General features: G+C 38.3%; 1 protein-coding gene across 8 annotated transcripts in view; it reads left to right on the top strand.

Annotated features, from left to right (window-relative positions):
- Positions 1 to 12,470, top strand: part of lama2 (laminin, alpha 2) — an 852,572-nt gene that overhangs the window by 503,469 nt on the left and 336,633 nt on the right. For all 8 annotated transcript variants that reach the window (XM_039747473.1, XM_039747472.1, XM_039747479.1 and 5 more), the window contains exon 16: positions 166 to 279. In XM_039747473.1, coding sequence (XP_039603407.1) covers positions 166 to 279 — 114 coding nt within the window. The remainder of the gene's footprint in view (positions 1 to 165; positions 280 to 12,470) is intronic.

The following is a 12,470-nucleotide window of genomic DNA, read 5'->3' as shown; positions in this document are numbered from 1 at the left end:
AACATCATGAACATGGGTATGTGTTTACTTTTTTGGGGGGAGCATTCTCCCAAATGATACTCTTGTTTGATTGATTTGTATTATAATTCAAATGAACTGTATGTCTTGTAAAACACACAACATTTATGCTATATTATCACGTGTTCTTCACTTATTATCTTACAGGTTTGTGGTACTGGGTATCGAAGAATTAATGGGACTTTATTGCAAGGGATTTGTGAAAAGTGCTTATGCTTTGGTCATTCAGATGACTGTGATGACATCACCGGAAATTGTAAGGTAACTGTTATTGTCTTTTAACGTTATACAGTACACTAATACCATTTTTGTGCCCTATTGCAAATGTATTAAAATTTGATTGAAACTACTGTAGTTCTTTAGCTTGTTCCTTATTTTAAATGATTTATTTTTTATCTGTTCAGCCAAATTAAAAAAGTTTAACTCATCTATTTATTACTTCCAATTATTCCATGCATTTTCTAACTTACTTATTCTTGTTAGGGGACAATAATATCCAGACACTATCAGACACAAGGCAAGAAACCATGGAAAGGGCATATGAAACATTCACACACATATTCACAATCGAACAGTTTAGAGTCATCAAATAACACCAATGTAAAAAAGCCTATATTGATATATGGAGAAGACACAGAATTCAGGTAGTGACCGGGCTAAGATACAAACTCTACATGAAATTATTCTGGATAAGACACCAGTTGGTCACCAAGTACAGATTATTTTTAAAAAGCGATTGATGCAATAGTAAACAGAAATAGCACAAATGTAGGAATGCTGATATTGATTGATGAAAACAATACAGATACAGTATGTCTCAGATAGTGTTTGCGGCAGTGGAATACGTAGCCAGATACCATTTCTGTCTTGCCTTTTGTCTACAATATGTGACCAACTATAACAAGATTAAAAGTGTCAGTCAGTCCTGCTTTCTGTTTCTGTCTGATGATGCAGGCAGAATGTATGCCCATTTTTTGCCACTATCTTCATCACATAGTCCCCAGTACATTTTTAATTAACCTCAAACCTCATAGCCAGTAAAATATGATCTTTGTTTTAATATTTATATACAGGAGTGATGCACATAATGATGTCATTTGTTTATAGCTTCTGAAATTTATAAAAACTTTAATTTCATTGGCATTTTTATGGGTTCTTTTAATTTGATCCTCTTACTGAAGATACCGTATATTAAGTGTAATCATTTTATTTATCTGAAAAGCTATAATTTTTCAAATTTACAGAGTCCAAGGTCGTAATCCTGGACCAGTCCTTACAGTAGTGTGGATTTTGAACATTTTCAGGGTGCTTGCTTAGAGTGTCTTTGGGTGCTCTGCTTTCATTCCAATGACACACAGCTCTAAATATCATGGTGTATGTATACATGTGTGCTACAAAAGAATGGCACCCTATGCTGGACTAATCCCGCTCTGCCCCTTATGCTACGAAGACAGGCTCTTGTGACCAAGTATTAGAAATACCTAGGTAGAGAAAAGAGATGAACAGATAATTTTCTAAAAAGAAAACATGATATCATTGCAGTATAACAGGTAAGATTAGTGCAACTACAACCATTAATTATCTTTTATGAGGGATAGAAAACAATTTTACAGAATATACATGAATGTACTAATGTGTAACCATTACAGAGCAGGTTTCTGCAGTTACAACCAGTCCCTGTTCTCCACTTAATGAAAAGCCATCCTCCTTTTAATCAAAGAATCTTTTGCATGTAAATAATTATGCTGAGTAGACATCTGCAATTAACTCAAGAGCATTTAGGTTTTATTAGGACTGACGAGGCGTGTAGTTTAAGAAAAACATATCTTATTTCATTAGCATTCTATCAGAAGAGTTTGGGATAAAGCCAGTCTTTATGAATATACATTTTAATCTGTAATTTTGTGTCATAAGGTTTTTTTAAGTTTGCAATTATTGCTACTGTAAGTGTCTGCAAAGTAATTACTCTAAAATTACAGCTAAATTTTACAAACATCATATACTGTAACAATCTCTCTAATGTCAGTGATGTCACAGACATGATAGATAGATAGATAGATAGATAGATAGATAGATAGATAGATAGTGTAATAGATAGTGTAAGAAAGACGCTATATAGCGCCTGACCCGACAAAGATTGGACCTGGGAGGCACGTGTAAAATTAAATAAACTTTTATTTTTCTTCAGCTGGAGGTCACATCTTCCCCATGACCCCCCCAGCCACATCGCAGTCCCACAAGCACTTAATATAAACAACACACTCTCTTCTTCCTCCACCACCAATCCTCACCAAGCTTTGTCCGACTCTGGCCACTGAGTGGTGGTCGCTGGCTCCTTTTATAGTTCACTCAGAAGTGTTCCAGGTGTTTGATCCCTGAGTTCTGGCTGCACTTCCAGGTTTGACGAATATGTTGCTCCTACGGGCTCAGGAGTCCCAAACACAGCACCCCCTGGCGGTGCCTGCAGAACCCAATAGGGCTGTATTCAACTCCAACTCCCAGGGTGCCCTGCGGGAACCCGAGGCACTGCTGCACCCCGTGAATATAGTGTGCAGGGGTGTCCCGGATGGGTAAGGACGCCAGCCGCCTGCCACAATAGATAGACAGATAGAAACATCAGTGAGCTAGTGGGTAACCTACTGGCTTGTATTTAATGGTGAGGACAAGCACGTAAAGATGCTAAAGTATAAAAAGAAAGTAGCGGTCTGGATTGTTCAACTCAGGTGCATTGGTTGAGTCAAACTGACTGCCTCCTTCTGGTGCCAGGTGGATTTAGAATGCTGGTTCCCAGAAGGGCAGGACTTGGTGGCAGAGAGCAGACCCTTCAAAATGTCTGCTATTTGCAAGTGCTTGGCAATTTAAAGAAATGAAATGGGGCAATGCATTGCAGAGCCCGCTCATAAACATACTTACTATAAGAGAAAACTGGAGTAAACTCCACATAAAGATAATGTCTAGCCTGGCTCTTCAACCCATGATACCTGGAAATATGAAACAACGGTGCTAAACACAGTGCCATATATCATCATCGTTATCATCATAATAATATTAAAGCTATTGATATTACATATAAACAATTCTCACACATAAAGCAACAGAAACCATCCATTTATAATTCATGTCACATAGTGAGGAAATTCCTTGACACAAGCACAATCTCTTAAGACTCGCACACACATAACACACAACATAAAACAATAACAATAAGACTATCTCAGAAAATACTTTAAATAACAATAAGACTATCTCAGAAAATACTTTAAAGAACACTATACTCTGGGAGCTCTCTCTGTGCAACCAATGTCACTGTTAATGCCAATCTTCCAAATAGACATCATCCATTTGTACCTACCTACCAATAAAAAGTCTATCTAATAGATATTTCAATGCTGTCAGACTATACTGTAACATTGGTTGAAAAGAAGAATATAAAACAGGAGCACTACCATCAGCTCAAGAATGACATTAAAATACTCTAAGTAATTTCTATCATCATAGATGCTACTGGGGTTATCGCTAAATCCTTCAAGTTTCTACAAAGCATTTTCTTTCCACTGCCATTGACCAGTCCCTCCTAACTATGAATTGACCTAAATCCTGAAATGTTCTCCTGCCCAAGACCTTTAGCTATGCTGTCCCTCAAGAAGTTTCTTGAGCAGTCATAGTTTTAATACTAGCTGAAAAAACTGTAAAATCCAAAGAACTGGAAATAATAATTATTGTTATTATATATCTGCGGTAGGTTGGCTCCCTGCCCGGGGTTTGTTTCCTGTCTTGCACCCTGTGTTGGCTGGGATTGGCTCCAGCAGACACCAGTGACCGTGTAGTTAGGATATAGCGGGTTGACTAATGGATGGATGGATGGTTATGATATATTTTTTATCACGAATTATATGATGACAGTCCTGATGTTGGTGAACTGCAGTTCTTGCTGCTCACAGCCCTCCAGTCCTTATGACCTTGGATTCTCCAAGAGGAAGAATCCAGACTGGTTCGAGCAGGTCACAAACAAGATTGTCCCCATCCTGGAGGCCAGGAACACAGCATTTCAAGCTCATCTCTAAATATGTCATCAGTTTCCCTCCTGCAGAGCTGGAAGAAAACTAGATCAACTATACAATGTAGGCTCTGTGAAATCCAAGATGACTGGTGGATCAACCAAGCTGCTGAAATTCAACACCACACAGATGAGAACAAGACCTCTAGAGAGTTGTAGAGAGTTCTACAATGTCATCAAAGGCATTTATGGTCCTTCTCAACATAACGTAGCTCCAGCCTGGATTACTTATGGTGCAATTCTCCTCAAAGGCAAGCAACAGATCTTGAATCATGAGACAGAGCACTTTTGGAACCAAATGAACCTAGTGAATCATTAAGTCCTTGAGAAGATCCCCACACTCCTTCAGGCCCTTAACTAGAGTATTCCACTGTCCACAAACTGTCATCCAAGCCCTGAAGAACAAGAAAGCTCCCAATGAAGACACTGTACCTGATGAAATATACAAATATGGGGAACTTAATCTTCTTTTCAAGTTGAACCAATTTCTCTGTGTTGGAAATTTGGCGAAACTCCCGACTCATGGAAACATGCTACCACCATTGCCATCTACAAGAAGCAGGGGAAAAGACTGGACTGTGAAAACAGCAATGGTATTTCACTGCTAGATGTTGCTGTGAAAGTCCTTGCCCGTGTCATGGTTCACATTGCAGACAGAGTACTTCCAGAGTTGCAAGCTTTCGTCCCAAATGCAGCACGATTGATATGATCTTCGTCATCTGCCAACTTCTGCAGAAGGCTTGGGAACACCAGCAAGACAGACACCTATGGAAAGCATTTGACACCATCAACTGTGTAATACCTTGGGAAGTACTCTTGAATGCCCCCAAAAATTCCTCAATATGCTCCATCTCTTCTATTATGAAATGAAGGCCAATGTCCTTGTTGGCGGGGAAACATTTGCTCCCTTTGAAATCACTGTTGAGTCCTTACACTCATGCTACACTGACCCTTCAGACTACCTTCCAGCACACAGATTCTCCAATGGACATCAGGATTGTCAACAAAAACTGGGGAAAACATAATCCTTTCATTACCTCAAAAGCATAATGTCAGGCGTTGCCTTTGTAACAGAAGAGATTGCAAACCACCTCCAACTAGTCTCCTCTGCATTTGGCCACCTATGCAAGCTTGTCTTCTGTAACCAAAACCTCTGCATGCCAACCAAGGTTGTGGTTTATCACATGGTATGTATATCAACACTTCTTTATGGATCCGAGTCTTAGACTCCCTACTGCAAGCAATCTGTACACTTAAAGCATTCCACATCCCCTACAGAAGATCCTGGGCATCACTTAGGAGGACAGAATTCCACAAACTTAAAATTTGGAAATGCTGCTTATCAACCAGCATTGTGGCCATTCGGCTTAGCCATGTGTTTTGCTGGATCGGGCATGTTATCTGTATGGATGAGTCTTGGCTTCTACTTGATGGTCCTGTATGGTGAACACGCTGAAGGATCCCAAGCTCAAGGTGGACTGAAGAAATGAAAGAAGCATTCTCTCAAGGCCTTCTTCATTGTGTACATGTAGCTTCAAACACTTACTGGGGTTTACACACTTTGGAGACAGATCATGATAGAAAAAAGAGTCCATCACATCGAATAACAATAGACCCTTCAACAAGAGGAGAAGAGAATGTTAAGATATCACCAATGAAATCAATCTACTGTGCCTGGGAGGCAGTTCCCTTGCCCATTGTGCCCCCTCGTCTGCCTTTCCTAGATTGGCCTGCTCTCCCACCAATATACATGCAGGAGAAAGTGACAGAGATGGTCAAATGGATGGACAGTGTCATTATTAGATTGATTTACTGCCATTTTATGTGTTAACAGGTTTATCTTGATTGGAATCACGAGTCTAATCCACAGCCAATTAAAGAATCAAAAGGTTCACAGCAGGAAAAAGCCCCAAGTGGTGTTTTCCTACAAAAACATTTAATATAAATATTGTTATTATTATTATTATTAGTAGTAGTAGTAGTAATCTATTAACTTTTTCTGATGGATTAAAAAAGAGGAATCAATCTTATTTCTCTCTGCATATGACCAGCATAAAACAGCTTAGTTTCCCAGCAACAACTGTTAAGAGGATTCAAGATATAAAAATTAAATTAAGAATGAAACGCAAATTTCCTTAATGACAAAAAGTCTGCTACAGATGTAGATAGCTGAAGTACTGAAACAATTAATTAACTGCAAACATGAGGATGCATGTTTAACACTCTGTTGAGGGTCTTAATAACTGCAGCTTCACACAGAGCCCTTATCGATTCTGCAACAGCCCCCTCCTGTGGAAGAGTCAGGTATAAGCTGTTTAAGACATTACCTTCTACATCACTTCTCCCTCAAGGTTTCTATGATACTCAGAATTATTTATGAAATTTCCTGTTTAAGATGCTCCACCTTGGGTTGAGGATTTTTCTGGCATATGATATTCAGAATCACTGGAAACATTAAGGACCTTTAACTGATAGCATCGCTTAACTGATTCAACTTTTCATATGTAAAATCCCCAAGTTACAAGCAAATCAAGTAATGTGCTATTGCTTTAATTGAAGACAGAAAGATAGATAATTTTAAATTTTGTTTTCACCTCAAACTTTTCTACTAGAGGCTTATAAATAGTAAATACATAGGAAAATGACACCAGCAAATCAGAAAATTTGTGAAGAAATTAAAATCCTGTAATACAGCCGATTTAGATAAACATTTTCATAAATGCTGATATATGAATAAGTTGAATTTACATAATTTTAGCTACATTGATAACTGTTCGTCATTCAATAATCTAAATTCATTATTTCCAAATACACATTTATCACATTTCTAGCATACCTGAACAGCATGTATTATAAATAAAAGATCAAGTTGCCTGTATTTTTGTTATTCTAGATTAGTATGAGCACTTCAAACAATACTTTTGCCCAGTATTGTGGCTGTATTTATCCATTATCAATGAGATGAAAATGGAGACTAGAGAGAAACCAATCATCATTGCAGAATGTTTTTGGTTTGTAGCATAAATCCCATGCCTACAACAGGACCACTAACAAACAACTAGCTTAGTACTGACCTAGGGTTCAAGAAATTCTTGCTGAAATAAATTACCTCCATAATGCAATATTCAGTGTAATTGGTTTTACTTACACAAGAGGAACAAGGCTGAAATCAAGAAATAATACATGCAGTCAATGGTGGATTCTAATGAGGGGTGCTGGAGTGCCACAAACAAAAATTTGAAAACCTTAATTCAATTAGGTAATTTGAAATAATAATGAAATAAATTTGTTTATTTGCACTATGTCAACATCCATTAAAAATTGGTTCCAACTTGTATTTGTTTAACTTCTGTGTGAATTTAAAAAAAAAAAAATCTGTGTGAACACCTATATTTCCAGAGTGAAGGACGCCAGCCAAATGAGACTCTATTTAAGTCCTTGATATTTTGTCAAGCAGGTGACCTGTGGCTCCCCTTTAATTGGTTGCTTTCAGATTTTTCTGGAGACACAGCTCTGTGTGCCCTGGACACTCCCACATTTATTGGCAGCAAATTAGGTTTTTTTAATCTAATGCGATTGGACAATTGTTAGCGTACTTTGGTATATGCACTACACAAATATAGAAGAAGTCAAGCAAAGTGTAACTATTTTTTGCCAGCATATTCATTTGTAAATAGTTAAACAGTGCCCTATCCTTTGTTTGTTTTTCCAATACAGTACTGTACATAGGTAAGTGCATGAAACACACTGGAAGCAGCGTCACCAGCATCTGAGGGCGGCAGTAAAAGTGTTGCCAACAGCCCATCCAACCTTAACGTGAAATGGGAGGTGTGTGGCAGTCGCCTCATCAGAAGCCGTCATGAAGCTGAGATGCACGTAACAGGGGTAGTGCTGCAGGTGGCAAGGGAGGAAGCACATGTACGCATGCAAAATTTAGCATACTTTACAGTAGTTTTTGGGAAGGTCAACAGGATGTAGACGCAGATAGCAAGCTACGTGAATCAGAATAGGGAATACCATAGAGCCTATGGCCGTTAAAAAAAGGGGAGTGAATGCTAGAGAATGGTCTGTGTTCAGGGCAAATCAGTATTATACGGTTTAGTCGATGGCAATACTGATAAAGAGAAGACACACGGGGAGAGCCTCCAAGCGCATAGAGAGTGGAGGGTGATAACCAGAAAGCCGGTGAACTTGACAAAGAACTTTGTAAATATTATCATACCTGTGTTTACACTTTCAAAAGGTTTTTCTTGCAGTGGATTATTGAAGAAAACTTTTGTGTGTTTTTGCATATTTTTTCAATCTTACAGACTTCTGAATGTGTAAATAGTGTAAAGAGTATCACAGTTTTACCATCTCAAAGTAATTGTTTTTTCCAACCAAATGGGTGTGGACACGAGTTTGATTGGATTTTGCAAGACACCCAATTTTTAAGTATTTGGTAGTTCTGCACTTGAAAGATAAATATTTTTGATGTAATAAAGGACATTTTTGATATGAGTCTATGTTGCCTTTGTCTCAAATAAATATGGTTTCATCTCAGTTATGAATTACTAGGGACTCCATTATTAAGGACGTGCCAGGCATTCAAGGGCACAGGGTTCCACCCCACTATTTCATGCTCATATCCATGGTTCACAGTTCACACCGCCATTAATGTAACTACAGATGAGTGAGGGTGATTTTAGGGAGGTGGTAACTTCAAGTGGAAGTTTAGAATTCAAAAAATTCAGTTATTTCTTTAAGGAAACACCCTTCATAAATTATTCACTTGGAGAAGAAAAGCAGAGGAGCTTACACGGACTTTCTCAAGCTTGTTATGACAAACAGAGTTGTCTAACTGGATGTGGTGTAAGTAATACCTTTTTGCTTTCCCTTTTGCGCTTGAAAGCGTCTATACGGCGTTGTGGACAACGACTATGGTACGAGACCTAAAACACCTTTTTGAAAAATGCATGTTGCAGGAAAGTAGCCACAGTCATCTAGACCAGAGTTTTTCAATCAGCTTGCTGCAGCACAGTGGCACGCCATGAGAGTTATTCAGGTGTGCCATGGAAATAATAGTGTAGCACACCTGGATCTGAACCAAACAGGGACAAGTTCCACAGGTGGTCGACCTACTAAATAGGGGATGTGGGAATGGCTCTATGGGTATGCTAAATGATAAACTGGGATGCAAGACTTGAGAAAAATCAGAGGACTACTGATTGCATGATATGGATTTATGGAATACAGTGGAAATGACCAAGGACTGGGCACTCTTTTAGCAGAAGCAGAATAAGATTTGGATTGTACTTATCCTGTGGATTTGTTATAGAACAGATGGAAGTGCGTGTTATTGGATGATTGCGGAGGTAGGGTGCAGACATTATTTTGTGAGTTTTGGCAGAATGGGGAATGGGGAAAGTTGGCAGAGGACTGAGTAATTGAGAGACAGGTGTAGTATAAAATTTGTTTGGCAGGTGCACCTTTTCCTTTCTACATCCATCAGGCAAGTTATGGGAAGAATAAGGGGACTGCGGATGCCACAGACTGAAGTTTTGGAGCCCAGTAAAAATGGGAAAGCTGGCATCAGATTGGGCAGCATGGTGGAAAGGGTATAATACAGTTTAGCCTGGATTTGTCCTATGGGTCTGATACTGAACAGGCCAAAATGTGCATTAACACTATGACGAGTACCATGGCAGCAACTGGAATGACTAAATAGATTCATAGATGTGAAAGGCACTATATAATAGATAGATAGATAGATGGATAGATAGATATGAGCCATCAGTAGTGTGTCTGTCTGCTGAGAGAGTGTTGTCCTAGTCAAGAGGTTTGCTTACCTTCGCAGCGAAATTCATGCCTCTGGTGACTCTTCCTGTGAAGTCAGTAGACAAACTTGGGAGAGCATTCATGAGGTCACTGGAAAGGGGTGTGTGGTGCTCCCGATATCTATGCAAAAGGACAATGGTCCAAGTTTTTAGAGTTCCGGTGCTTTCTGTCATGCTATGTGGTTTTGAGATATGTACATTATCCTTCGAAATTGTGTCTCTTTGGAGAATTCTTGGGTACCTTTGTGTTGAATAAGCGGCTGCTCATTGAGACCCGAATGAGGCACATTACCTGCATTGTTAGGGAGCGTCATTTACAGCACTACGGCCATGTGTTGAGGACCCGAGTGGCTGGACCAGACCAGTTGTTTTCCCTTACATAACATGAACAAGGCGTAGATCAAGAAAAAGTCAATGGTAAATAAAATTTATTGTTCTTACACAAATTTTTCTAAGTTAGATCATTTTACATATACTGAACATTATGTGTCCAGTGATGGACCAGTGACCTATCCGAGATGCTATCTTGCCTTATGCCCATTGTTTGGATGGTAGGATTTTGGTTCTCCCAACATGTATTGAAAAAAATGGCTGAGAAATTCAGTGGGTGACATATCAAGGTGGTGGTAAGCAGCATAGGCGAGAAAGGAAACCAGCCACCCGAAGATGCTTCTCAAATGGCAATGTGATGAACTTAAAATTTAAATGAAAAAAAAAAACATTTTCAAGCACTAAATAAAATATTAACAAATCTTGAAAATTAAGGTTTTAAAATATAAAAAATCTTATGAACCAAAAAACAGTTATCCAAAGCACAAAATATGGTGCACTTGAATCACAACACATTTACAGAAAAAACAATATCGAAAGAACATTGATAAATAAAACTGCATTGATCCACTTGCATATGTCACTATATTTCTACAATTTCAGAAAACTTAATGAACCTCAACCAGAGAAATGCCCGACTCCCCACAGATTCTCCTGTCTTTTTTCCATGGGCACATGATGCTTCTGTGCTGGTGGAAAACAGCAGCTGTGAGTGGGCTGTACAGATTGAATTCAAAGACACTTTCCAAATATCGTACCTAAACCTTCTTTGAACTAAGCTAATCTTCTGTGTCTCTTGTGATTTGTTCACTCACGTAAATGTCAGTGTACATAAATCTAGAGGTCATGAGGTTTTGCATGCTTTACCCAACAGTTTTCTGCATTTGTTCACACATTTGCCAATCGTGGAAATTCCCAGGGATTATGCCGGGTCTCGACCTTGTAAATTCATTGGACAGCCTGTATGTGTGGAAGGTTTTTATGACTGGAAGACTGGAGTCTGTCACAGCAGTTCTGAACACAAGCCATCAATTTGAAACATATTATACTATGACACTTGCTAATAATAGGGTGATTTGGAGAAAGTAGCTATCAGTGACAAGTGGGAGGTAACCAGAGTACCTAGAGAAATCCATGTAAGTGTGGAGAAAAAATGCAAACTCCATGTAAACACTAGCTGGGCAAGTAACTAAAGACAGGTTCTGGATTTGCTAGGTTGTAGTGCTAACAACTGTGTCATTCCAGTAAAATACAGTATATAGTAATAATATTTGAATTTAATATAGATTTTTTAATCTAAATCAGAGGTATGTAAAGTCACTCTTGAAGGCTGTTGTGGTTGCTGGTGTTTACTCCAACCCAGTTTCTTAATGAGAAGTCAGTTATTGCTATTTAAGCACTTATTGTCAGGCAACATTTTATGCTTCATTTCAGTGTCTCACTTGTTAAGGTTCTCCACTCTTAATTTTTTTAAGTCTTGAAAAGCTGCATTTATCATTTTAATTGCTCCTTATTAGAATTAAGATGCTTCAGACAAACTTGTTTCCATTCACACCTGTGTATATTCATCATGAACCGTCTGATTTAATAAAATCTATGCAAAGAAAATGAATAGGAAAAAGTGAAGGGCGGAAAATTAATCAATTTCTTCAGGCTACAAATCTTTTGGATGACATTAAAAAAAATCTACAATATAAGAGTGACCTGATGTGGCAGAATGAAAACACTAACAAGCCATGAAATGAGTAAGGTCTGTTATTAGCAATTGTTTTCTAATTAAGCAAATGGGTTGGAGCAAAAACCAGCAGTCACTATGACCATCCAGGACTGACTTTGCACACCCCAATCTTAAAGCTTCCAATAGCCTATATAAATATTTAGGGTTGTACCTTACTGCATGAAAGGTTAAAAATAAGCTGAGCATATTGCCATCCATGATGGAGCAAATTGTATTTGATTCTATATTGCTGAAGCCATTTTCCTGATATTAAACATTTCGTTTAATCTTAATTGCTTTGAGCTTAATAAAATGTGACACTCAGGTAATAAACACTTGATTCAGCACAGTAACAGTCTCCAACCTCCTGCTAACTAAAACACTGCCAATTGTCAAGAAAACAACCATTGCACTACTTTATTAAAGAACTCTCTAACACCACACTAAAGGACTAAAACAATTAACTAACTGCAAACATAAGGATACATGTTAAACACTCTGTTGAGGATCTTGAGAGTTAGGCCTTAAAACC

The sequence above is a fragment of the Polypterus senegalus genome, chromosome 3 (genome assembly GCF_016835505.1).
Source record: "Polypterus senegalus isolate Bchr_013 chromosome 3, ASM1683550v1, whole genome shotgun sequence".
NCBI lineage: Eukaryota > Metazoa > Chordata > Cladistia > Polypteriformes > Polypteridae > Polypterus > Polypterus senegalus.
This window is presented reverse-complemented; position numbering and strand designations above follow the sequence as displayed.